The 27,519-nt window shown below is 39.4% G+C and overlaps 1 protein-coding gene across 1 annotated transcript in view; it reads right to left on the bottom strand.

Moving 5' to 3' along the window:
• The window catches only part of LOC117346395 (calreticulin-like), a 59,825-nt gene that overhangs the window by 21,701 nt on the left and 10,605 nt on the right, over positions 1-27,519 (bottom strand). Inside the window, exons 2-3 of the mRNA XM_033915885.1 lie at positions 27,034-27,135; positions 3,602-3,805 (exon numbers count right to left, since the gene is read on the bottom strand). Coding sequence (XP_033771776.1) covers positions 3,602-3,805; positions 27,034-27,135 — 306 coding nt within the window. The remainder of the gene's footprint in view (positions 1-3,601; positions 3,806-27,033; positions 27,136-27,519) is intronic.

Genomic DNA, 27,519 nt, shown 5'->3' with positions numbered 1-27,519 from the left:
AAATTACGTAAAAACAACTTGTAAAATTACATTGAGACATATAAAAACAAGGAAAAAGGGTGACGTACACAGACATATAGCAATACTATGGGATGGAAGGGAAGAACTACAATTGATATAGAATAGGTGAAACATAAAAGGATAAAACAATCGGTTGGGTAAAAAAATAACAAAAGTTTAAAATTTGATTGTAAATTTAGCTCTTAAAAGGGCATTTTTAACCAAAAGCAACTTGGAATAGAAATGTTTTTAATTTTGTTTTAAATTGTTTAATATCAGATTCATAACGGAGATGAATAGGCAATGAGTTCCACAGAGAAGGGGTAGTAACAGCAAAGTTATTGGAGCGCAGAGTATTGATTGATTTCAATGAAGGTATAACTAAAAGATTTTGGGAAGTTGAGCGGAGGGATCTTGATGTGCTATATGGGATTAAAAGACTATTAATAAAGTCAGGTTGGTTATTCATTCTAGTTGTAAATGTTAAAAGTAATATTTTATAACTAATCCTGTGTTCAATTGGTAGTCAATGAGCGTTAATTAAGAGAGGGGAGACGTGATCGTATTTCTTTACCCCGCTAATGATCTTAATAGCTGTATTTTGGACGATCTGTAGTCGTCTAATCTCCTTTTTTGTGATGCCCTTATAAAAGGCATTACAGTAATCTATACATGAAATTATCAAAGAGTGAATCAATGTATTCAGTGCGGCTGGTTCGAGTAGCTTAGAGAGAGAACGGATCATTCTCAGTCGAGGTGGAAAATTTCACAAAATCCATCTTAAAGTGTCCAACAAAAAAATACCCTTATCACCCGCAACATTAATAATATAACCCTTTCTGCCATCCAGACCTCCTTTGACCTAAACCTTAAAGATTTCTCTTCTCTCTCCATCACTGAACAATTCTCTCTCTGGGAAACATCCACAAAATCTTTATTAGATTCTCTGGCACCCAAATTAGAAAAAAAAACCCACCTCAAATCAGACTCCAAAAAAACAACAACCCTGGTATAATGAAAATCTGGTTCTTCTCCGTCGACAACTTCGGTCGGTAGAAAACAAATGGCGTAAAACACGCCTTAATAGTTTCCTTATTCTGTTCAAAGAAAAAGCCTCTCATTACAAAAAAGCCATTCAACAAACTAAAAAAGAATACTACTCTAAGCTTATCACTTCCACCCGTAACTCCTCTACCCTCTTCAGTCTTGCTCAGTCACTCTCAAAATATTCCAAAAAAAAAAAACCTACCTACCTCTACTTTACCATCTGCAGACGAATTATCTCTGTTCTTTGATACAAAAATCAAAGACATCAGATCACACCTCGGACCTTCATTACCCATCTTTTCTGCTCAAACTCTCAATGATTCGACTCAACTACCTTTCAGCTCTTGTTCAAACTTCAAAATGCCTTCACTAGCAAATCTATTTCTCATCTTACAATCTTTAAACTCCCCCAATAACCTTTTGGAGAGTATTCCCCCTTTGCTTCTTAAAAAATTTTATTCTTTCTTCGGCCCATACATCTGGGAAATGATTTCCAAGTCTCTTTCCGACAGCCTAGTACCTACTGCTTGGAAAACAGCTCTCATTTTTCCAAAACTCAAACAACACAACTCAGATTCTTCTTTACCTAAAAACTACCGCCCTATTGCTAATCTACCTTTAATCTCTAAACTTACGGAAAAAATCATTCATTCCCAACTAACAGAATTCTTCGATAAAACCCATTTACATCCATGCCAAACTGGCTTTCGCTCTTCACATTCAACAGAATTATCACTACTAGGCCTTATCTCAACTATACAATACTACCATGACCATCAAAAATCTGTTATTCTAATTTCCCTCGACCTATCTGCAGCCTTTGACACTATTGACCACTCTCTTCTTATTACCAGACTAAAAGACTGCGGTATTACAGGTTCTGCTCTTTCTTGGTTTATATCCTACTTTCACGAACGTAGCTCTAAAGTCCATGTAAAAAATGAAACTTCTTCAACCATATCACAAACCTTCGGAGTCCCACAAGGTTCAATTCTATCTCCATTACTATTTAATATTTTTCTATCTCCTCTTCTTACACTAGCACAATCTATAGGATTCACAATCTTTGCCTACGCAGACGATATACAACTTCTCCACCCAGTCAATACTTCAAACATCTCAGACGTAAAAGACATAAACAATAAATTGGACATCATAAATGACTGGCTTTACTCAAACAAACTCTCCCTCAATATTGATAAATCCCGTGGGCTCCTACTTCCAATCAAAACATCTGAATCTTTATTGGGAACAATTTCTATTAAATCTATTCCATTACAAATGGAAACTAAAATAAAACTATTAGGTGTCATCTTTGATAGAGATCTCGCGTTCCATGACCATATTAGTTCGGTCGTAAAAATCTGCTTCTTTAAACTCCGCATCATTCGATCACTAATTTCTATCCTAGATACCGACTCAATTAATATTCTGATTCATTCCTTAGTTATTTCTCACTTAGATTATTGTAATTCTCTTCTCAACGGTCTCCCCCAAAAAGAAATACGACGTCTACAATTAATACAAAATACTGCAATAAAACTTATTTACAAAATAGGTAAATTCGAGCATGTCACTCCTCTTCTAAAAGAAGCTCATTGGCTCCCTATCACCCACCGCATCACCTATAAAATCATCTTACTCTCCTTTAAAATCAAACTCTCTCACCAACCCTCATTTCTTGATAAACTCCTCATACCACAATGTTCCCCTCGCACTCTAAGATCAACTGCCAAAAACTTCTTTTCATTCCTTCCCTAAAAGACTTTTATTACACCCGGAAAACAAACTTTGCAATAACTGCCCCTACATTATGGAACTCTCTGCCACAACAACTCTGCGACGAACAACAATTAGTCAAATTCAAGACTAGCCTAAAGACTTTCTTATTTCGGGACGCATTCGACGGTACTTAGATCTCCCTTTTTTTTCTCTTCATCTTTTATTACTTTTTTTTTTCTCCCTCTTTTTCTTTTATTACTTCCTTTTTTTTCTTTAAGCAACTATTTGCTTTAACAAAGCGCCCTTACCCTTTACGTTCTATCCCCACCCCACTTTCTCCTTCTCTTCTAAATTATGTAACTTTTCCCCTTCCTTCCCCCTTACCCTCACCTTCAAGTTTGTCTAGTCTTTGTCATCTATGTTCACTCTATTTATTTTTATACACCTACTACTATTATTAATCTACCTTTTTAAATTTTATTGTTAATCGGCCAGACATTTGGTATATTAAAAACTAATAAACTTGGAAACTTGCATACGGTGTGCTGCATTTACAACATGCACTGTTGGCTGCTTCGACATACAAAGTATACCTTGTAAAATGTTGTGCACTTTATAGTACATTCACTTCATAGTGTGGGGAGAGAATTCTAAAAGAGGAATACTGAAGGATTCTTTCCTTCATCAGCTATGAAATGTATTTGCAGATCACCTTTTCCTTGAAAACCAATGCATTCTGTTTTTCTCATCTAATGATACTCAAAATTGCAAAACAATGTATGTTTTTTTTTAAAATTTTTTGAAAAACTTCCAGATGTTTCAGATAACTTACCAAACATGATGTAGTAAGTGGAATCACTATGCATGTCCTCCTGGTTGAGGTCAGAGGGAAATAATTTGATATATCCCCCACCACAGTCGATGTTCTGTTCATGCTTTACTGTAAACTGAATGACTAATGTCTGACCCTCATTACTAAAGGGCTCAAACCTTGCTGATATAGCATAATACCTAACGTCTTGACTAGTCTGAAGACCTGGAGAGGGAAAAACAGTAAGGTTACACTTTGAGATACAATGGAATCCAATCATGTTTAAGCATAACAGTTATTTAGTCATTAATTTTACTGTAAGAAAGAATTAAAATTACAATAGTTATTGTACTGTAGCCCATGACCTGTTTTTTTGTTGTTTTTTTTAAATTTCTTTATTCATTTTATAACTTACATCAAGTGTACAGTAAATATCAAACAATTATTACATTACATTACATTACATTACGGATTTCTATTCCGCCTATACCTTGCAGTTCAAGGCGGATTACAAAAGAATTGTCTGGACATTTCCAGAGATGTAAACATTTCAGAGGAGATTACTGGACATTTTCCAGTGAGGATGCAATTTTTTTTTTTTTTTAATTTTTTTTTGGGTAACTGGAATTTTCTGGATGAAGGTGAGAGGTTGGTGAAGTGAGTTGGTGGTAGGTAAGGGGGTTAGGGTTTTTGGATGAATTTTTTGAAGAGCAGGGTTTTGATTTCTTTGCGGAACGTCTTGAAGTTGTCCGATGTTGTCAGCAGGTTGGTGGCAGATTGGTTGAGTTTTGCTGCTTGGGTTGCCAGAAGGTTATCGAACATTTTCTTGCGATGTGTGCCCTTGAAAGGGGGGAAGGTGAAAGGGTTAGGGGTTCTTCTGTGTCTTTTTGAGGAGACCTGGTTTAAGCGGTTGGTTAAGTAGGATGGGGAAGAGCCGTGTAAAGCTTTGAATAATAGGCAGTAGAATTTGAATTGAATTCGTGCTTGTAAGGGTAGCCAGTGGGAGTCTAAGAAGGCAGCTGTTATGTGATCATATTTTCTAAGTGAGTAGATTAGTCTGAGGGCGGTGTTTTGTATGGTCTGAAGTTGCTTTATCATAGAGGCTGGACAAGGGAGATATAGGGAGTTGCAATAGTCCAGTAGACCTAGTACTAAGGATTGTACTATTAGTCTGAATTGTGTTTGGTTGAAGAATTTTCTGATTTTGCGTAGGTTTCTCATAGTTAGGAAGGCTTTCTGTGTTGTCTTGTTGATTTGGGAGTGCATTGTGCAACATCTGTCTATGGTAATTCCTAGTAGTTTTAGTTCGAGTTGTATTGGGTATTTGGTGTTTTTGATTATCAGTTCTGTGATGGTAGGGGTTTTGGCCTTTTCAAGCAGGAGGAATTTTGTTTTTTCTGGGTTTAGTTTTAGTTTGTGATCCATCATCCATTTTTCTACTGTATCTAAGGTTGTTTCCAGCTTTTCTGTGGTGGTGGGCTCTAACGGGTCGAAGGGGAGGAGTATGGTGATGTCGTCTGCGTAGCTGAAGGATGTGACGTTTAGTTTATCTAAGGTGGCTCCTAAGGAGGAGATAAAGAGGTTGAAGAGTGTAGGTGAGAGAGGTGATCCTTGTGGTACTCCGCAGGGGTTTGCCCATGGCTCTGATTTGGTGTCATTGTATTTTACCCTATAGGTTCTTGATTTGAGGAACCCTTGTAACCAATTGTAGACCTTGCCTGAGATCCCTATGGCGTCGAGTATCTGTAGTAATAAGGTGTGGTCTACTAGGTCAAATGCTGCAGAGAGGTCAAGTTGTATTAGTATCATCTTTTTTCCTTTACTGATGTGTTGCCGGGCTATATCTAGGAGTGAGATTAGAAGTGTTTCTGTGCTATGGTTGGTTCGAAAACCTGATTGTGAGTGGTGAAGTAGGTTATGTTTTTCCAGGTAGTTTGTGAGGTGTTGTGTAACAAGGCCTTCTATTATTTTGACATACATTGGAATTGAGGCGATGGGTCTGTAGTTGGAGGGGCTATCTATTGGGCCCTTGTGATCTTTTATGATAGGGGTGATTATAATCTCTCCTAATTCCTGTGGGAATTGGCCTTCTGTTAGTGTGGTTTGAATCCATAGCATCAAGTTGGTTTTGAATGTGGTGGAGGCGTTTGATAACAGGTAGGTGGGGCAGTTATTGAGTTCGCTAGATGCATGGCTGTATTTATTGTAGAGTCGGTTCATATCCGACCAAAGTAGGATTGGGAAGTTGGACCAGCATCTGTCTGCTGCGATGGCTTCATCAGTTGTTGGGTTTGTTATTATTTTTTCGAGATGGGTGGGTGTGTTTATGAATGCAGCTCTGATATTTGTGATCTTATTTTTGAAGTGATCTGCTAGGTGGATGGCTGTCGGTGGGTGGGTACCTTGAGTGGCCAGGTATGGTTTGGTGTCAGTGAGATTCTTTACTAGGTTGAATAGTTTTTTTGTGTCTGGGATTTTTGTGCCTATCATTTTGGAGTAGTAGGCTTTCCGTTTTTCCTTGAGTTTGATTTTGTATTGGTTAATTTGATTTCTCCATGCTGTTTTAGTGTGTTCTGAGCTCTTATTTTTTTTCCAGTCTCTCTCTAGTTGTCTGCAGTGCTTTTTTGCTTGGTGGAGTTCGGAATCGAACCATTTGTCAGAAGGTCTACTTATTTTAAATTTTAGTTTTTCTGGGGCTAGTTCATTCAGGATGGTTTCGCTTATGGTTCGCCAATGGGATATGAATTCGTTGGGGGTTGTGTTGGTGATAGCTTGGTCTGCTTTATCCCAAAATGTGAGGGGTTCGATTTTTTGGCGTATTTTGAAGGAGGTTTTTTTTGGAGATTGTTTGCTAATGTTTTGAGGCCAGTTGATGTTAAAGGTGTATTTGTAGTGGTCTGACCAGAGTGAGGGGCACCAGGCCCCATTTGAGATAAGAATTTCGGGTTTGTGAGGGTGTTGGGTCATGTAAGCAGCGAAATCTAGTTGGTGGCCTTTTTCATGAGTGGGTTGGGGGTTAAGGATCTGGTAGTTCAGTGCTTTGAGGTATGAGAGAAGATTTATTACTTGTTTCGAGGTGTGATCTTCAAGATGGAGGTTTATGTCTCCTAGGATTAGGTTGTGAGGTGATGTGAGGGAATTCTGGTAAATAAATTCTTCGATATCTTGTTTGTTATCATTCCACTTTCCTGGAGTTGAGTAACAGAGGATGCATGTTAATGATCCGGTGAGTGAGTCTTCAGATAGTTGGCAGGCTAGGAGGTCTAGGTGTGGTGTGGAGTGTTTGTCAAGGGTCTTTATATTGATGTTGTTTTTGAGTATGATGGCTAGACCTCCACCACGCTTTTTTTTCCTACAGATCAATTCTATTTTGTAACCCGTTGGGCATAGTTCTGTGATGATGGGATCGGATTCTGAAGTTAGCCAGGTTTCGGTTAGGAATAAGCAGCTTAGTTGTTTTTTAACTATCCAGTCCTTAATAAGATCTGCTTTTGTGCATATTGATCTGATGTTCATGTATGCTCATGATAAAGAGATGCTGAGAGTTTGGGGAGTTGGTGAGCTGTTTGGGTGGAGGAGATTTTCTTTGGTTTTTGGATGACGGTTGAGGTTTTCTGTTTTTGGTTTTGGGGGTGGTCTTTTTCCCCAGCTGGTTGGTATGCTGATGTGGTTGAGTGAGGGGCATTCTATCAAATTTCTGGGCGAATGAATTCTTCTGGTAGGTAGGGGGGGCCTGCGGGATTCTGTTAAGGTTGGGATAGAGGATGTATGATAACTTTCTGTTTTTCTGTTGGTTAGGAGAAGGAAGAGCAGTAGTTGTAGGAGTACGCTTGTAGAGATATTGAGAGGCATAGTGAGTTTTTGAGTGAGGTGTAGGAGACTCTGCTGTTTGGTGACTGGTGTGAGGTGCAAGGTTCTGGGTGGTGTTGGGAGGTTAGGGGATGGGGGTCGTTTGTTCTGTAGTGTCTGTGACCTTCAGTGGTGAGTTCAGAGATGGGTAAGCTTTTCTTCCCTCTGTTGAGAGATGAGTAGCACTTCTTTGAGATTGTGGGGGTCCCTTCTGGATCGGGGGAGTGCTTTCAGGATTTGTAAGAACAGGAGAGCTTATAGTGGAGAATTAGAGTGTCATCAGTATTGGTTTGTCAATGCTTGTCAAGATGTGGGAGGTAGACAGTGCTATTAACTTATCAGTTTATACAAGTTATTTTGAAGTTAAACAGTGTTATCAACTTATCAGGCAATATGGAAGATGTATCGATTGTTTAGGAGTTGGATAATACTATCAGCTTATCAGACTCTACAGATTATAGTTCTTGCAGCTTATAAGACTAAACAGATTATTATGGAGATAAACAGTGCTAACAGCATATCAGACTGTACAGGTTATTATGGTGATAGACAGTAGTAACAACTTATCAGTCGGTATAGGTTATTGTGGAGAAACCGTGCAATAATCTAGTGGCTGTGCGTTGGGCGCTGCTCTCTTTTAAAAGTCAGCCCCTGCTGGACTCGGGGGGGGGGGGCGGAAACGGCTCAACGCCCCTGCAGGATCGGCCTCCTGCCTCGAACTCCTGCTTGCCCGCTGGATCGGTGGTTGTAAGCAGCAGCTTCCACGCTGCTCTCTTTTAAAAGTCAGCCCCTGCTGGACTCGGGGGGGGGGGGGGGGGCGGAAACGGCTCAACGCCCCTGCAGGATCGGCCTCCTGCCTCGAACTCCTGCTTGCCCGCTGGATCGGTGGTTGTAAGCAGCAGCTTCCACGCTGCTCTCTTTTAAAAGTCAGCCCCTGCTGGACTCGGGGGGGGGGGGGGGGGGCGGAAACGGCTCAACGCCCCTGCAGGATCGGCCTCCTGCCTCGAACTCCTGCTTGCCCGCTGGATCGGTGGTTGTAAGCAGCAGCTTCCACGCTGCTCTCTTTTAAAAGTCAGCCCCTGCTGGACTCGGGGGGGGGGGGGGGGGGCGGAAACGGCTCAACGCCCCTGCAGGATCGGCCTCCTGCCTCGAACTCCTGCTTGCCCGCTGGATCGGTGGTTGTAAGCAGCAGCTTCCACGCTGCTCTCTTTTAAAAGTCAGCCCCTGCTGGACTCGGGGGGGGGGGGGGGGGCGGAAACGGCTCAACGCCCCTGCAGGATCGGCCTCCTGCCTCGAACTCCTGCTTGCCCGCTGGATCGGTGGTTGTAAGCAGCAGCTTCCACGCTGCTCTCTTTTAAAAGTCAGCCCCTGCTGGACTCGGGGGGGGGGGGCAGAAACGGCTCAACGCCCCTGCAGGATCGGCCTCCTGCCTCGAACTCCTGCTTGCCCGCTGGATCGGTGGTTGTAAGCAGCAGCTTCCACGCTGCTCTCTTTTAAAAGTCAGCCCCTGCTGGACTCGGGGGGGGGGGGGCATCACTTGAAAATCTACAATGTCATACAACAAGAAGATTTAACCCCCACCCCCCTCCCAAATTCATATACAACTAAAATATACCACATGAAAATAATATCTTATGTCATTCATAAATATATTATTAGTGGAAAACCAAGAATCCCCCTCCCCACCCCAAATCCACATGAGTATTAAAATTGGCAGTTCAAAAAGGTTACTATAATAAATTTAAGGATGTGTGGAGACCTGTTTTTTTAATCATATTGCATGCAAAGCTTCATCAACATCTGAAAAAGGGTCCATGAGCAAATGTAAATATTTGTGATTGGACACTGGGGGGGGGGGGGGAAAGGGACACTAAAAATCACCTGTGTTTTCTAAAGACTTTGGGCCTGATTCTATAAATGGTGCCTATCAGCACCTTACTTTTAGGCATTGCTCAGCATAGTTTTCAATCAGCCATCCTTTATAGGATCACACTTAAGCAGACTTAGGCATTGCTAAGTATACCGGTGCCTAGCTATAACCTAAGAACATAAGAATTGCCATACTGGGATAGACCAAAGGTCCATCAAGCCCAGTATCCTGTTTCCAACAGTGGCCAACCCAGGTCACAAGTACCTAGCTATATTCCAAGTAGTAAAACAGATTTTATGCTGCTTATCGTAGGAATAAGCGGTGGATTTCTCCAAGTCCATCTCAATTATGGCCTATGGACTTCTCTTTTAGGAAATCCAAGCCTTTTTTTTAAACCCTGGTAAGCTAACTGATTTCATCACATTCTCTGGCAAAGAATTCCAGAGTTTAATTACACACAATACCTAAGTCAACCACAACTATTTTCCACCCCAAATCTTTCAGGTAGGCATCGTTAGGTGTCAGAGGGTGCCTCAATTTAGGTGGCGCTAGGCACTGTGTGCATATTCACATGCAACCTAACCCTCTTATACAAAGCATGACAGTGCAGGCTGGTGCAGTAAATGTTCTGTCTCCCATAGGAACTGAATGAGTATCGGAGCATTTGCTGCAAAATTGTTCTTTAATGAGTTTTTAATGGCATGGCCAATTACCACTAGAAATAAGAGCCTTACTCTAAATGAGGGGTCAAAATGACTTGAAACTCCAAAAACCAGACCTGCTCTCTATTCTCCAGACACCTGAAGGGTTTCGGGCTAACTGAGCCCCTTATAGCAAATGGTCAATTACCACGTCATTTAAGGGAAAGAGAATGGGGACTTGTATACTGCCTTTTTGTGGCTTTGGCATTTCAAAGCTGACATTCAAAGTGGTGGGCACTGGAGGACCAAGTAACTTGCCCAGGGTCACAAGAAGCAGCACTGGGATTTGATCTCACAACCTCTACCAGTGAGCTACACCTTCCTAATTTAACCCATTAAAAACAATTAAGTTGTGTCATTTATAGAATCAGGCCCTTTGTTCACATTTTTCTCTCATGAGCAATAATTAAAAGTGCAGTTCTGTGGAATCCCATTTATTCAGATTTACATTACTAAACTAAACTAAATCTTGGGTTTATATACTGCATCTTCTCCACAATGTGGAGCTCGGCACGGTTTACAGGAGTTGGGCTAGGGAAGGGGTAAAACGTGGACCTCACGGACCTCGCGGATCTAAACCCGTACGGCCTTAAAAATCTGAGGTCCGTGTCCATGGCGCTTGTAGTTTCTGTCGCTGACAGACCTTGATGAGATTTTTGCACTGACGGATCCGTCTCAGCAAAGGGAGGGAAAAGTGGTAGGATCCGTCAGCGCTAAAAATCTCTTCGAGGTCTGTCAGAGCCAGAGACTAGTGCTGGAGCGGCAGAGCAGAAGCCAAGAGAGCGGAGACATAGGTTTTGGACATGCGTTATGGAAAAGAAGTCTCCAAACTCCAGCACTAGTCTCTGGCTCTGACAGACCTTGAAGAGATTTTTAGCGCTGACGGATCCTACCACTTTTCCCTCCCTATGCTGAGACGGATCCGTCAGTGCAAAAATCTCTTCAAGGTCTGTCAGCGACAGAAACTACAAGCGCCACGGACACGGACCTCAGATTTTTAAGGCCGTACGGGTTACATTACATAAAAAACAGAATAATTCAGATGAAGAAAGAAGAAAGAAGAAAGAAGATGGAAAAAAGGGAAAATAAAGAAGATTATTAAAAAAAAAAAAAAAAAATTAAGACATAAGAAATGTTACTAACTGGAAATATAATTTATTGATATAGTGGATGCAATAATATAATATTATTTTATTAAATTAATTATTAATAAAATATTAGCATCCACAATCATTAATATTACTAAAAAAAAAAAAAAAAAATTTTTTTTAATTATTAAAATATAAATAAATAAATTATTTATTTAATAATTTATATAAAATACATATTTTAATCAAAATAGAGAATTTATTCAATTATATAGCATATTAACTTATTATGATTAATGAATAATGAAATGATTTACAATGAAATTATCATTAAAAATATTGAAAGGAAAATTTATTATTGCTATATTGAGAATAAGATATAAAAATGAAATATATTAATATATTATAAAAACAATATTTTAATTCTGTGTAAGAAAATTATAATTTTATGAAATATATACAAGAAAATAATTTGATTATTGACAGGATTAATTAATAAAATAGATGTCTACTATAAGATTTTTATTTAATTCAATTATTCAGTCATATTAACTTATTATGAAAAATAAGAAATTAAGTAATTGATTGGTAGATAATTAATAAAATATGAATTTATTATAAAACTTATTTATTGATATAAAATGTATATTTTATTCAATTATTCATTCAAATTAATTTATTATGAAGATGATCTAAGAAAATGATTGAAATGCATTATTATTAATATCAATATTTTTATAAATATGGATATATTTAATTTACATGATGAATAACAGATATATAGAGAATAAGAGTTATATTTGTAATATGTTTATTTATTTAGAGTATTATATTACATGTATGCATGATATTGAATTTAATTTTATGAATCAAATATATATAATTCTCAGTAAATTTATAAAATTTTATAGATTAAATGGACATAATTTACAATTATATAAGGGTGGAAGTATAAAGAATGTATTGAATTTAGAAATATGTTTTTAAATAATATAATGAATTATTAGTTGCCTGGGGATGGAGATTTAGGTTTTGCATGACCAATGCGTGTTCCAAATCAGAATATGATAATGGGTGGGGAGGGAGGGAAAATAATGGGTAGGATAGGAGATAAATTTTTATTGAATGTGCTAGGAACTAATCTTGTAAATTATCATAGAATATTGGTCACAACATAATTATTAATTAGATGGATATAAAAATGTATTCCCTGAATGTCAATGGTTTAAATCATCCTATTAAGAAGAAGAAATTATTATCGTTCCTTAAAAATCAAAATGCGGACATTTACTTTATTCAAGAGACCCATCTTTCAGAAATTGAATCAAAAAAATTATCTGGAGGTTGGATTTCTAAATGTTTATTTGCACCGGCTTTAAAAAAAAAAGCTGGAGTGGCTGTTCTAATAAACAAAAAATGTAATGCAGATTTTAAATTAATTAATTATGATCCCTTAGGAAGATGGGTACATATCGAAATGGTTCTGGGAAATACAACCCTGAATTTATTCAATTTATATGCTCCTAATACGAATCAAATGGAGTTTTTTAAACAAATTCAACAATTACTTTTACCACTGGCTACATCTAATTTAATAGTAGCAGGGGATTTCAATGCTGTAATGGATCCGATATTGGATAAAAAACCAAGTAAAATTATGAAATCATTAGGCTTAGATAATTTGATACTATCTTGTGATTTAGTAGATATATGGCGAATTCTTCATTTTAATGAACAGGAATTTTCTTTTTGTTCTCAGGTCCATAAATCTTTTTCACGAATTGATTATATATTTGTTTCTAATAATATAGCGCAGCGTGTACTAAAAGCAATAATTGATCCCATTATAATTTCAGATCATGCTGGTGTGTGGATTAATCTTCAAAATTATGATGTTGAAAACTTTGATTCAATATGGAGATTTAATAATGATTTACTAGCGGATTCAAAATTTCTTGAAGATTTTAAAATAAAAATGCAAGAATTCTTTCAATTTAATGAATCAGATACTATTAATGCTGAGATCTTATGGGATGCTTTTAAAGCAACTATGAGAGGAAATATTATTTCATACTCAACATTTATTAATAAACAAAAAAAAAAACAATTTCTTGAAATAGGAAAACAAATTAAATTATTAGAAAATAAATTAATTGAGAAATGGGAAAATAAAACATTACAAGAAATATTAAAATTAAAAGTTAAATATAATGAGATTTCTTCTCAAATTGTGAGAAAAGACATTTTCAATAAACAAGTACAATATTATGGAAATTCAAATAAAGCGGGGAAATTATTAGCAAATTTTCTTAAAGTAAAGAAAAGAAAATCTAAGATTATTGCAATCAAAGATACACAAGGTAACACACATACCAACACAAAAGATATTATAACACAATTTCTTGATTTTTATAAAGAATTATATACTTCCAATTCTTATAAAAATAAAGAACAAGATGGATTAACTTTTTTAAATTCATATATTGGACCAAATATTCCAGATCATATAAAAGGAAGTTTAGAAGAACCTATATCTTTAAAAGAGTTAGAAACAGCATTGAAGTCTCTTAGAGTTGGATCCGCTCCAGGTGGAGATGGGTATACTGTTGAATTTTATAAATTTTTCCAAAAAATCATATTACCACATCTGTTAAATTTGTATCAATATCAAATAAAGAATGAAAATATTTCTGGTACTATGGCAGAATCGATAATTATAGTCTTACCAAAACCAAACAAAGATCCTACTCTTGTATCAAATTACAGGCCTATTTCATTATTGAATGTGGATAACAAATTAATGGCTAAAGTATTAGCATTAAGATTGGCAAAAGCCCTTCCTTTCATTATTGATGTACATCAAACAGGATTTATTGCTAAAAGACATTCTTCAAATAATACTAGATTAGCATTCCACTCATTAAATTTAGCAAAAAATATAAATGATCCAGCTTTTTTAATATCTTTAGATGCAGAAAAAGCCTTTGATAGAGTGGAATGGAATTTTATATACCAAGCTTTACAATGGTTTGGTATAGGATCCGGTTTTATTAAAATGATTCAGACATTGTATAGCTCTCCTGGAGCAAGATTATATATTAACAATAATTTATCAAATAGATTTAACTTGCATAGGGGAGTTAGACAAGGATGCCCTTTGTCTCCTTTACTTTTTGATATTGTCCTAGAACCTTTATTAATTGCAATAAACAAAACTAAGGAGATAAAGGGAATATCATTTACCAGTTTTGAATTTAAATTATCTGCATATGCAGATGATATATTATTATATTTAAGAGAACCGGAAACTACTATTCCATGTATACTTAATTTAATAGAAAAATATGGTACTTTTTCTGGATATAAAATTAATTGGAACAAATCTGAAATTCTCCCAATAAATGTTCATTGTACCAAAGGATTATTTGACCCATATTCATTTATTTGGAAAGAGGATGGAATAAAATACTTAGGAATTATGATCAAAAATACAATTGAAGATACAGTCAAAGAGAATGAAAAACTTTTATTGAAAAAAATAACAGAAATGTGTGAGCAATGGAATCCACTACATCTTTCTTGGTGGGGAAGAATTCAAACAATTAAAATGATGATATTGCCTGTGGTTTGTTACCAAATGAGTATGATTCCAATATTTTTTCAGGGGTCATTTTATAAAAAACTTAACAATGTTCTTACAAAATTTGTTTGGTGTGGGAAAAGACCAAGAATCGCTTTAGTATCATTACAAAGACCTATTATGGAAGGGGGGGTAAATTTTCCAAATTTTTATAGGTATCATCAAGCCTATATTTTAAGACAGGGTATGTATTGGATCCTCCCAGACCTTTTAGAAAATGTACCAGATTGGCTGTATTTAGAATGGCGGCTCCTGTTCCCTTTATATCCAGAACAGTTAATAACTATAACAATGCCTAAAAGATACAAAGAACACAGAATTTTATTTGACACTTGGAAAACATTGAGATATATCAGTAATCTATCACCAGAACCTATTGCTAAATCTCTAAATCAATCAATATGGATAAACTCCAGGATCAGAATTGGCGGATTTAAAATCGTCTGGAAACAATGGATAAATGCAGGAATAAGAACATTGAATGATGTCATATCAGAAGGATCACTGCTTAGTTTTTCACAATTGCAAAATAAATTTGGATTAAATAAAACACAATATTTTAAATGGATGCAATTGAAGCAGGCCATTCAGGTAGGGTTCCCTGAATGGAAAAATCTAAATAATCAATATAGTCTACAGGTTCTATGTTTCCAGGCGGATTTTTTGGGTCACCAAGCCGCAAAATGGTACAAATTGATATACGGATTTTTAAATAAAAAAAAGAAAACAGGTCTTAGGGATATTTGGAGTATTGAGATTGGTCAGACAATTTCTGAATCTCAATGGCCACGATTTTGGTCCTGGAGATTAAGATCTACAAGGTCAGCATCTATGAATCAAACATGGTTGTTTTTATTACATAGAGTGTTCTGGACCCCAACGCGCCTGCAAAAAATAGATAGTACTAGATCTAATAGATGCTGGCATTGTAAATCGGAAATAGGGACGTTAGATCATTTAATCTTTTTCTGTCCCTGTGTAAACGCATTTTGGAATTCAATTTGGCCCCAAATTAATAAGTTACTAGAAAATCATGTAGGACTCTCATATGACACCATATTATTTGGCACTGCAATGAGAACTAAGAGTCCGATTTCAGCAAATAATAATAAGCTATTACTAATACTAACAGGAGTCGCCATGCAACAAATTACTCAAAATTGGAAAGATTATACCAAATTAAATTATACGTTCTGGTGGAATTCTGTCTGTCATATTTATAAAATGGAAAAAATATTAGCGTTACAACAGGGAAATCTTCTTAATTTCAAGAAAATTTGGCAACCATTGACAAATTATTCTAATGATTAGTTTCTTAGCACAATGATAAAAATTATATATGAATGGGGTGGGACTTGATTAATTAATGGAAACATATTATATAAAAAGGGGGAGGGATTTATATTTTATATGTTATTGTATAATCTTTACCATATTATATTTTAAATACTATGAAATATTAATGATAATATTTTGGATATGTAATAATTAATAATATTTTGTATGATTCAAATATTGTAAGAATGGAAAATTTATAAATAAAAATTAAAAAAAAAAAAAAAAAAAAAAGGCCGTACGGGTTTAGATCTGCGAGGTCCGTCAGGTCCGCGTTTTACCCCTTCCCGTTGGGATAGAACGGAACTCCAATGGAATTATAGAAATAAGTATAAAGAGAGGTTAGGGCTTAGAGTACCAGAGAGGGGAAGAAGGTTACATTTTGGAGAATAGCCAAGTTTTCAGATGCTTACGGAATAGTTGAAGGGAACTCAAGTTACGAAGAGGGGAAGTAAGATTATTCCAGAGCTGAGTGATTCTGAAGGAGAGGGAAGACCCTAGTTTACCAACATGGGATATGCCTTTTAAGGAGGGGGAAGGATAATTTTAGTTTTTGGGTGGATCTGGTAGAAATTGGATTTGAGGAATTCCAGGATAGTGGGATTAAAGGAGGAAGGATGCCGTGTAGGATCTTGAAGGTTAGGCAGGCACATTTAAAGTGGACCCTGGAGATAACAGGAAGCCAGTGGAGCTTGGACAGTAGTGGTGAGACATGGTCAAATTTACTTTTTGAGAAGATAAGCTTAGCCGCGGTGTTCTGGAACTAGTTGGAGTCTATGGAGGCTTGTCTTTACTAAAACAAAACCTGATGTTCTTCTAATATCATACACTCAGGGAACAGACTCGCCACTGTTTTGAACAAACCAGTATAAAGCTAACGGTACATGGCCCTCTTTATATTCATGGACTATATCCTTACTGCTTTACCAGTTGCTTAATTACACTATGCAATGATTTTTGTTCCTGGGCAGTAAGTGTAATTTCCTAACTGTTTATGCCTAAAAGGTATGGAAAATAAAGCACAGTTACTTACCGTAACAGGTGTTATCCAGGGACAGCAGGCAGATATTCTTGACTGATGGGTGACGGCACCGACGGAGCCCCGGTACGGACAATTTTAGAGTGATTGCACTCTAAGAACTTTAGAAAGTTCTAGCTAGGCCGCACCGCGCGTGCGCGAGTGCCTTCCCGCCCGACAGAGGCGCGCGGTCCCCAGTTAGGATAAGCCAGCTAAGAAGCCAACCCGGGGAGGAGGGAGGGACGCAAGAATATCTGCCTGCTGTCCCTGGATAACACCTGTTACGGTAAGTAACTGTGCTTTATCCCAGGACAAGCAGGCAGCATATTCTTGACTGATGGGTGACCTCCAAGCTAACAAAAAGAGGGATGGAGGGAAGGTTGGCCATTAGGAAAACAAATTTTGCAAAACCGATTGGCCGAAGTGTCCATCCCGTCTGGAGAATGCATCCAGACAATAATGAGATGTAAAAGTATGGACTGAGGACCAAGTGGCAGCCTTGCAGATTTCCTCAATAGGAGTGGAACGGAGGAAAGCTACAGACGCTGCCATAGCTCTAATTTTGTGGCCTGTGACCGAACCTTCCAGTGTCAGGCCGGACTGAGCATAACAAAAAGAAACGCAAGCAGCCAGCCAATTGGATAGAGTGCGTTTAGAGACAGGATGACCCAACTTGTTAGGATCAAATGACAAAAATAGTTGAGGAGAAGATCTGTGAGGTTTGGTGCGATCAAGATAGTAAGCCAGAGCACGTTTACAATCCAAGGTATGCAAAGCCTGTTCACCTGGATTAGAATGAGGCTTTGGGAAAAAAAACAGGTAGAACTATGGATTGGTTAAGATGAAATTCAGACACAACCTTAGGAAGGAATTTGGGATGTGTGCGGAGGACGACCTTATCATGGTGAAAAACCGTGAAAGGTGGATCCGCCACTAGCGCATGAAGCTCACTGACCCTCCTGGCAGAAGTGAGAGCTATTAGAAAGACCACTTTCCAAGTGAGAAATTTAAAATGCGTTGAGGCCAACGGCTCGAAAGGAGGCTTCATCAACGCAGAAAGAACCACATTGAGATCCCAAACAACAGGAGGGGCTTTAAGAGGTGGTTTCACATTGAAGAGGCCCTTCATGAACCTTGAAACTAAGGGATGAGCTGAGAGGGGTTTCCCATGAATCGGCTCATGAAAAGCTGCAATGGCACTAAGGTGGACCCTTATCGAAGAGGATTTCAGACCAGAGTCAGATAAGGACAATAAATAGTCCAACACCAGTCCCACTGCTGTAGATATGGGATTGTGGTGATGTAACTGGCACCAGGAAGAGAAGCGAGACCACTTATGTTGGTAACATTGAAGAGTGGACGGTTTCCTGGAAGCATCAATAATAGAACGAACAGGCTGAGACAGGAGAGCATGAGCTGGAGTCAGCCCGAGAGATACCAAGCTGTCAGGTGCAGAGACTGTAAGTTGGGATGAAGCAGTGTTTGCTGATGCTGTGTAAGCAGTGAAGGAAACAGAGGAAGAGGTATGGGTTCCCTGGAACTGAGCTGAAGTAGAAGGGAAAACCAATGCTGTCTGGGCCACCGTGGAGCGATGAGAATCATGGTGGCTTGTTCCCTCTTGAGCTTGAATAAGGTGCGCAGCATGAGCGGAAGAGGAGGGAATGCATAAAGGAAGAGATTGGTCCAATCTAGGAGAAATGCATCGGGTTCCAGACGGTGAGGAGAGTAAAGTCTGGAGCAAAACAGGGGCAGTTGATGGTTGTGGGGAGCTGCAAAGAGATCCACTTGAGGTGTGCCCCATTGAGAGAAAATGGACTGGAGAGTCGAAGGGTCGAGAGTCCATTCGTGAGGTTGAAGAATTCTGCTGAGATTGTCTGCTAAGCAATTCTGTTCCCCTTGGATGTAGACTGCTTTCAGGAATAGGTGACGAGCAGTCGCCCAGGTCCAAATCCTTTGAGCTTCCTGACATAAGGGACGGGATCCTGTCCCTCCCTGTTTGTTGATGTAATACATTGCAACTTGGTTGTCGGTGCAAATGAGGAGAACCTGAGGAAAAAGAAGATGTTGGAAAGCTTTGAGAGCGTAAAATATCGCTCTGAGTTCCAGGAAATTGATGTGGTGTTTCTTTTCCTGGGTGGTCCAAAACCCCTGAGTTTGAAACTCGTTCAAGTGAGCTCCCCATGCATAGGGGGAGGAATCCGTGGTGATGACCAGTTGATGAGGAGGTAGATGAAACAGTAGACCTCTGGATAGATTTGATGATTTCAACCACCAAAGAAGCGACTGTCGAAGAGACGAGGTCACAGATATGTGTCGTGAACAAGGATCCGTCGCTTGTGACCACTGAGTCGCTAGGGTCCATTGAGGAGTACGCAGGTGGAGACGTGCGAAGGGAGTGACATGTACTGTGGAGGCCATGTGTCCCAAGAGCACCATCATGTGATTCGCAGAGATGGAAGGTTGCTGGAACACCTGCTGACAGAGATGAAGGATGGTGTGAAGGCGGTTTAGAGGAAGAAAAGCCCTCATCTGAACAGTATCCAGAATGGCTCCAATGAATTGAAGCCGCTGAGTCGGAATGAGGTGCGACTTGGGTAGATTGATTTCGAACCCCAACAGTCGGAGGAAGTAAATGGTCTGATCCGTTGCTTTGTGAACGGACTGAGGAGAAGGAGCCTTGATGAGCCAGTCGTCCAGGTAAGGGAAGACTTGAAAGTTGTGGGAGCGGAGATAAGCTGCGACCACAATCAGACATTTGGTGAATACTCTGGGCGAGGAGGCTAGGCCGAAGGGTAGCACCTTGTATTGGTAATGATGTTGATTGACAAGAAAGCGCAGATATTGTCTGGACATCAGATGAATTGGAATGTGAGTATACGCCTCCTTGAGATCGAGGGAACATAGCCAGTCTTCCTGAGAGAGAAGAGGATAGAGGGTGGCAAGAGATAACATCTTGAACTTCTCCTTGACCAGACATTTGTTGAGATCTCTGAGATCTAATATTGGTCTGAGATCTCCGGTCTTTTTGGGTACAAGAAAATACCGGGAGTAAAATCCCAGGCCTTGCTGGTCCAGAGGAACTGGTTCGATGGCATTGAGAAGAAGGAGGGAGTGAACCTCCTGAGCGAGGAGGAGGGATTGAGCCTTGTTGGAAGCAGACTCTTTTGGCAGACTTAGAGGTGGAGGAGTCTGAAAATTTAGGGAGTAGCCGTGGGCGATGATAGCAAGAACCCACTGGTCGGAGGTGATTGCTTCCCAGCGAGTTAGAAAAACTTGTAGTCGACCTCCTATGGGCTGAGGTAGAGGACACGAGGGAGGAAGACTGGCAATGTCCTGGAGAAAGGAGTCAAAAGGGCTGTGTCGACTTAGGTTGAATAGCCGGTTTGACAGCAGGCTGCTGTTGACGAGTCTGTTGTTGCTGCTGACGCTGTCTACGAGGTTGAGGAGGATGGGACTGCGCCGGTCGAGCAGAAAACCTCCTTTGATATGAAGGTTGTTGCCTGAATGGACGAGGAGGAGGAGGTTTCTTTTTGTTTTTCAACAAGGTGTCCCACCTAGTTTCATGGGCGGAGAGCTTTTGGGTGGTGGTATCCATGGACTCCCCAAACAGCTCATCTCCTAGGCAAGGAGCATTGGCAAGTCTGTCCTGATGGTTTACGTCCAGTTCTGAGGTCCGTAGCCATGCCAATCTTCTCATTGCTACAGAGATAGCAGTAGCACGAGACGTCAGTTCAAAAGTATCATAAATAGAACGGACCATAAACTTCCTGAGTTGCAGAAGACTAGAGGTACATTGCTGAAAAGCAGGAAGTTTACGGTCCGGAATATACTTTTGAAAAGAGGTTACCTGTTGAATGAGGTGCTTCAGGTAAAACGAGAAATGGAAAGCGTAATTACTTGAACGGTTGGCCAGCATTGCATTTTGGTAAAGACGCTTTCCAAATTTGTCCATGGCCTTTCCTTCTCTACCAGGAGGGACAGAGGCATACATACTGGCTCCTGTAGTCTTCTTTAGAGTTGACTCTACCAACAGGGACTCATGAGAAAGTTGGGGTTTGTCAAATCCAGGTATTGGAATCACTTTATATAGAGATTCTAGTTTTCTTGGGGCTCCTGGAATTGTCAAAGGAGTTTCCAGATTCTTATAAAAAGTTTCCCTCAAGATGTCATGGAGGGGTAACTTTAAAAACTCTTTAGGAGGTTGGTCAAAATCCAAGGCATCCAAAAATGCCTTGGATTTTTTAGAGTCAGACTCTAAAGGAATAGACAAGGTGTCTGACATCTCCTTCAAAAATTTTGTGAAGGAGGAGTGCTCTGGCTTAGCAGTAGTATCCTGCACCGATGGTTCCTCCTCATCAGATGTATAATCCTCCTCGGTACCGAGGGGATCATCTGAATCATCCCACAAGTCAGGGTCCCGTACCGATTGTAAACGGCCCTGGGAAAGTGGAGTCGATGTATCAGTATGTTTAGTCTTGTGTACCGATTTACCAGACCGAGTGGAGACGGTACCTGGAGAATGTAGTACGGTACGGGGTTCAGAGACAAGTACCGGTTCCGACACCGTATGAGTAGCACGCCGTTTTGGTTCTGCTGATAGAACAGGCATGGACAAAGATTTTTGCGGTGCCGAAACAGTCGATGCCGATAACAGAGGCTGTTCGACAGACGGGACCGAAGGCTCAGTCGGTACCGACACTGGAAGGGTCGGAGACAAGAGAGCCGGGAGCAACTGTTGTAGTTGTTGCTTAAGCTGGACCTGGAGGATAGAGGCAATGCGCTCATCCAACGTTGGTCCCGATGGCACCGGTACCGGTTTTTTCTTGCTCGGTACCTTCGGTGCCGCTCGACGCTCGGGTGAAGTCGATGACGATGACGATGCAGAGACTTCAATGGGAGCGGAGCGTTTACGGGGCCGGCGCTCAGTCTGCAGGACTTGGCTCACTGCATGCTCGACTGGCGGGCCTAGAACAGTAGGGGAAGGCTTCTTAGCCGGCTTACCTACAGGAGTCGACACCGACGATGGATCTGGCGGTGCCGAGGTAGTCGGAGTCGACTTGGAAGAAGTCGTCGACGTCGATACCGGTGCACTTTCCATAGCGGTACCGAAAAGGATCCGCTGCTGAATTTGTCGATTTTTTAAAGTTCTTTTTTGTAAAGAACTACAGCGGGTGCAGGTTTCAGCCCTATGGTCCGGACCCAGACACTGGAGGCACCACTTGTGTGGGTCGGAAAGGGAGATAGGGCGCGCACACCGCTGACACTTTTTGAAACCCGGTGACGGGGGCATGAAGGGAAATACTGCTGTAGCAAAATCGAAGCCCGAGGCTTCGATGGTGCCAACAGGCCCCGCCGGGTCAGTTCAATAAAAAAATCAAATTAAAATAATTTTTTTTTTTTTTTTTTTTACACAATAGGGTAAAAAAAGAAAGAAAGAAAGAAAATATGAAGAGAAAAATACGCGCGAGCGGGAAGGCAAGTGAAATAGTAGAAAAACTTCCAACAGCCGTTGGAAACACGCGTCTTCTTAGCTCCGCGGAATTAAGAAAACTGGGGACCGCGCGCCTCTGTCGGGCGGGAAGGCACTCGCGCACGCGCGGTGCGGCCTAGCTAGAACTTTCTAAAGTTCTTAGAGTGCAATCACTCTAAAATTGTCCGTACCGGGGCTCCGTCGGTGCCGTCACCCATCAGTCAAGAATATGCTGCCTGCTTGTCCTGGGATAACTGCTATTTCCATAAAACTTTGCTTTTGTGACCAGGATGCTCATATTTTGCAATCTACCTATTTAAAATGCAAAACAATTAATTTTCATCTTTTCATTCTTATAAAGTCATAAAAAGCAGCACATGAATCACAATTAACATGTATTTATTTTGAAGTTATACAAAGATGACCACAGAAGATTTAGAAGTGAGTAGTTTTTCAAGATTTGTGATTATATTTTAAGTCACTTTCATGAATCAGCCCCCAGATATATTCTCCCATCATGTTCTCGTGGCAGCGTTCAAAGTCCAGTATATCCTGGCAAAAGTGCTCACCTTGCTCCTCCGAGTATGCTCTCATGTTTTCCTTGAATGTCTCAGGATGCACATCAAGGACATAGACTTTGAGAGACATCCTACAGTCCATTTTACCGTAATTCTTAACCAGATTCTCAACCAGCTCTATGTAGTTTTAAGCCTTATGATTCCCCAGGAAGTCCCGAACCACTGTGACAAAGTTGTTCCAAGCTGCTTTCTCCTTCCTAGTTAGCTTCTTGGGAAATTCCTTACACTCCAGATTCCTTTTTTATCTGTGGTCCAACAAAGACACCAGCTTTGACCTTTGTCTCAGACAGATTAGAGAAGATGTCTTGAAAGTACTTGAAGGCTGCCAACTCCTTATCTACAGCTCTGACAAATTGTTTCATTAGGCCCAATTTGCAATGGTAGCATCAGGACCTTCTGGTGGTTCACCAGTGATTCCCATTTGATGTTGTTTCTCATCACAGAGAACTCGGTCTGCTATGGCCAGTCCCACCTTTGGCAGTGTTCCTTTGTGTTCCTTCTGTTCCAAATGCAGAGACAGCAGAGAAACTTGGTAAAACCCGCCTTGGAGACCCATTAGGAATGCCACCATTTTGAAGTCTCCAATGATCTCACAGCCATACTCATCATACTTCAGTGCACCTAGTAAGGTCTTAATGATGTTGTAAAATTCTTTGAGGTGCACTGAGTGACCCAGTGGAAGAGACGGACACATGGCTTTGATGTTCCTGGATGAGCTGTTAATGAATAGACACCACTCTTTCAGGTTATAGGCGATTCCAAGTGCCTCAAACAGACTGGCCACATTATGGCAGAAGCAGAGCCCATCTTGATGGGTGAAGGTGGAAAAAGCTTGGCGACACTTCCTCTGATCTCTGAGTTACACACTTTCATCCAGGTTCCACTGCTTGAGCCTAGACATCAAAAGCTTGGCACAGGATTTGGTGAAACCAAGATCTCTGATCAAGTCATTGAGGTCTTTTTGGTTTAGATAGGATGGGTTTCTCTCACCAGCTGCACCACTGATATTGTAAACTGGATCTATAGTGCCTCCCTCGCTCTCTGTTTTGCTGCTCTCTTCTGAAGACAGCTGTTTTCTCTCTCTCAGGGGAATGTGGCACCAGGGCGATGGATGAAGGAATGTCCGGATATGTGACTGCAGATGCATGCTTGCCTGATCGACATTTGGAAGGGTCCTCCATGCAGAAATAGCAGCTCCTTGAGTGGTCACTGGGTCCCCGCCAAATTCTTGGGATAGCAAACTTCATGGCTCTCTTTTCCCCTCTGTACCATCCTGTAGAAGAACAAAATAAAATTGTGGTAATTAAAACAATAAATTTATTTCACCTATGACTAATGTGTATGAGATTCTCACAACATATTTCATATATGATATATTTTCAAATAATATTGAAAATTTTTTTAATTTAAATATTTTTTTAAATTAAACATTCTAAGAAATGTTATAGCAGAAAATTCAACCATTCTAGTGAGAAACAAAATTGCCTTGCCTTTCAGAGTTTTTTGGGAGTGCTTGCATGTGAAGTGAGGTGCCCAAGGTTTGTCTTGATCCCCAACAAGCATGCTGAAAAATGCCTTGTAGCCATCGCACATCTTAACAGATGCTTCTGTAGAGTACTTTTTCCATCATGTCTTGATAAATTGTCCACATACTTAGCAAAATGCATTTTCCGGATGTTTGTACCTTAGTAAATGGGCCCCCTAAGTTTACTCAGCTTAGAATCAATCTGGAATGTTCTGCAAAAAAAAGGTACATTTCAAAATATCAATGTCCTGGTCACAAAACAAAGTTTGAAGGGAATGATAACCATTATCTGTACTTTTGTAGCATAGGTAATTAAGAAAGAACACTTATTAACCAGATTCATGTAGTTTTTGGCACATTTTTCAGGTTAATAAAACAAAAACATTTGTAAATCAAACAAGAGCAAAAATTAGAATTTACTGGTTAATTGAAAAATTTGATATATTCAAGTAGTAAACTGACTCTCTGGCTTTTCCTCAGTTTATTGAACTTTGGCTGACTAGATTCTTCAGAATCTAAGCTTGTCTGTTTTGGACTCTGTCACTTATTGGTTCTGATCTTATTCATTGTCTTTCTTTGGTATTTGAATATATTTTATGTTTAAATGTTCCATTTTGCAAGTTTTCTGCATTGTCAAAAGGTTTTCAGCAGTAAACAGATGTTTACTCATAAAAAAAATACATCTTTGAAAATCATTCCTCCCTTCAAAAGGTTATAGAAAAGAAGGGCATTTAGCCACTCCATTAAGTATGCAATTCATACTTTGGCAGGGAATTTTTTTGCACCTCTAAACTCTGTGGCAGTAGTTGTCAGACAACAATCTTCAAAGGAATCTCCACAGAGGTACTGAGACCCAGATTCACTAAAGATAGCAATTCAATCGCTGTTGGCTGATTCTCTGGCTGATTTTGAAACAGCGATTGATTCACTATCTTGTTTGCATGTAAATGATTTGCATGGAGGTGCAAATCATTTGTATGCAAACTCCCCGACTCAGTCGCTCAGAGCCCTAACAGTGGTGACAGAAGAAGCCTCCTGTCACTGCTGTCATGGGTTTTGTCGCCCACCCGCTGAACTTATGGCAGAAGTTTAAATTTAAAGTTTAGTTTAAATTTTTTTATTCATTTTCATACATCCACAAATGTAACAGAGAAATTTAAAACGATCTATAAAACATACACTTGAATTCCTTTCATGTACCACTGTAAATACAATATATTATTCTGTATTTATGAACAATAATAACTGAAATATATGTATTACCTAATATGTAAAATAATTGTTATTAAAATTTAAACCCCTCCTTTCCCTCCCCTCCCAATACACATAACAATTATAATAAAAATAATGACAAATATTTTATGAGATAAATTAAATAAAATGAAACTCGCCCCCTTCCCTTCTTAATAAGATTTTTATTATGGGAAAATGATTTCCTACTGGTATCATAAAAAAATGGGCGCCGGAATTGTGCCTCTGTAGGCACTTTAGGCCACATATCACCTAACACCAGTCTGAGGGTGGCTAATGCTGGCTTAGGTGGCCTAAAGCACTTACGTAGGCATGATTAATGACAAAGACAGGCATCGGAAAACCCTGACCTACATTTCCGGCACCAATCTTTCCCAGAAGTGCGATTCTCTATATGGCGCCCTCGCGATTGACACACGATTGGCAGCTGCCAATATTGGTGCCATATAGAGAATCTGGCCCAGAGAGCTTTATTCAATGAAGAATTTCTGAAAAAACAAAAGTGTGAGGCAGCTATTTGTGAGCAAAAATCCTAGAAAGCAGATTTTAGATCGCTTGATTTTTTTATCCTAAGAAATTTTTTAAAAAAACAAACCCTCTAATGAACTTGATCAGTTAAAAGAAATAACACAAAAAAATGTTGAATGCCTATATTTAGGGTACTAAAGGCATAAGAACATAAAACTAGTCTTATTGGGTCAGACCAATGGTCCATTAAGCCCAGTAGCCCATTCTCACAGTGGCCAATCCAGGTCCCTAGTACCTGGCCAAAACCCAAAGAGTAGCAACATTCCATGCTACCGATCCAGGGCAAGAAGTGGCTTCCCTATGTCTGTCTCAATAGCAGACTATGGACTTTTCCTCCAGGAACTTGTCTAAATCTTTTTTTTAAACCCATCTATGTTAACCACTGTTACCATATCCTTTAGTTTAGTTTCAAGTTTATTTAAAAATTTGATTTGATTGCAATATCATGTTCCAATGCGATTTACAAATAGCAATGAGTTCCAGAGCTTAAATATTATTTGAGTGAAAAAAAGCAGGAACAACAGACACCAACAGTGGATCTTGAACTCCCTACTCTTGCCTCAGCCCTAACCTCTATACCATACACATCAATTACTTTACCTTTGTCCTTCTCTTCATCACCATAAAATTTTCCTGCACTCAGTTGAAATTTACCATAATCAGATTTATGCTTTGATTCAATCCACCGTTTCTGCCATTCATCTGTGAAATAAAAATACCAAAAATGTTAACTTTTCTAGTACCTGATATTAAAGTTCCACAGAAGGCGTTTTTAAAACTGTTTCAAAATTTTACCTCATTCTACATTCACAAACCCAGCCTCCAGAAGAGAAGAAATCGTGTCCCACCTAAGCACAGTGAAAGAAAAGGCACTTGCTGTCCTACCTAGCAATCATTTTAGCATATGGGTCCAAATATAAGGGTTTCTTACATTTGAAACTGTCTTTTTTTTAAGCTTGTATTTACTGGCATTTAATAATTTAACAAGCATTGGCTTAATAATACAGAATGAGGAGAAATATTCAGCCCACAGCGGTGAGTGGCTTGCAAGTCTAATCTAATCTAATCTAATCCTTAGGTTTGTAT

Source organism: Geotrypetes seraphini, chromosome 12, assembly GCF_902459505.1.
Source record: "Geotrypetes seraphini chromosome 12, aGeoSer1.1, whole genome shotgun sequence".
Lineage (NCBI taxonomy): Eukaryota > Metazoa > Chordata > Amphibia > Gymnophiona > Dermophiidae > Geotrypetes > Geotrypetes seraphini.
This window is presented reverse-complemented; position numbering and strand designations above follow the sequence as displayed.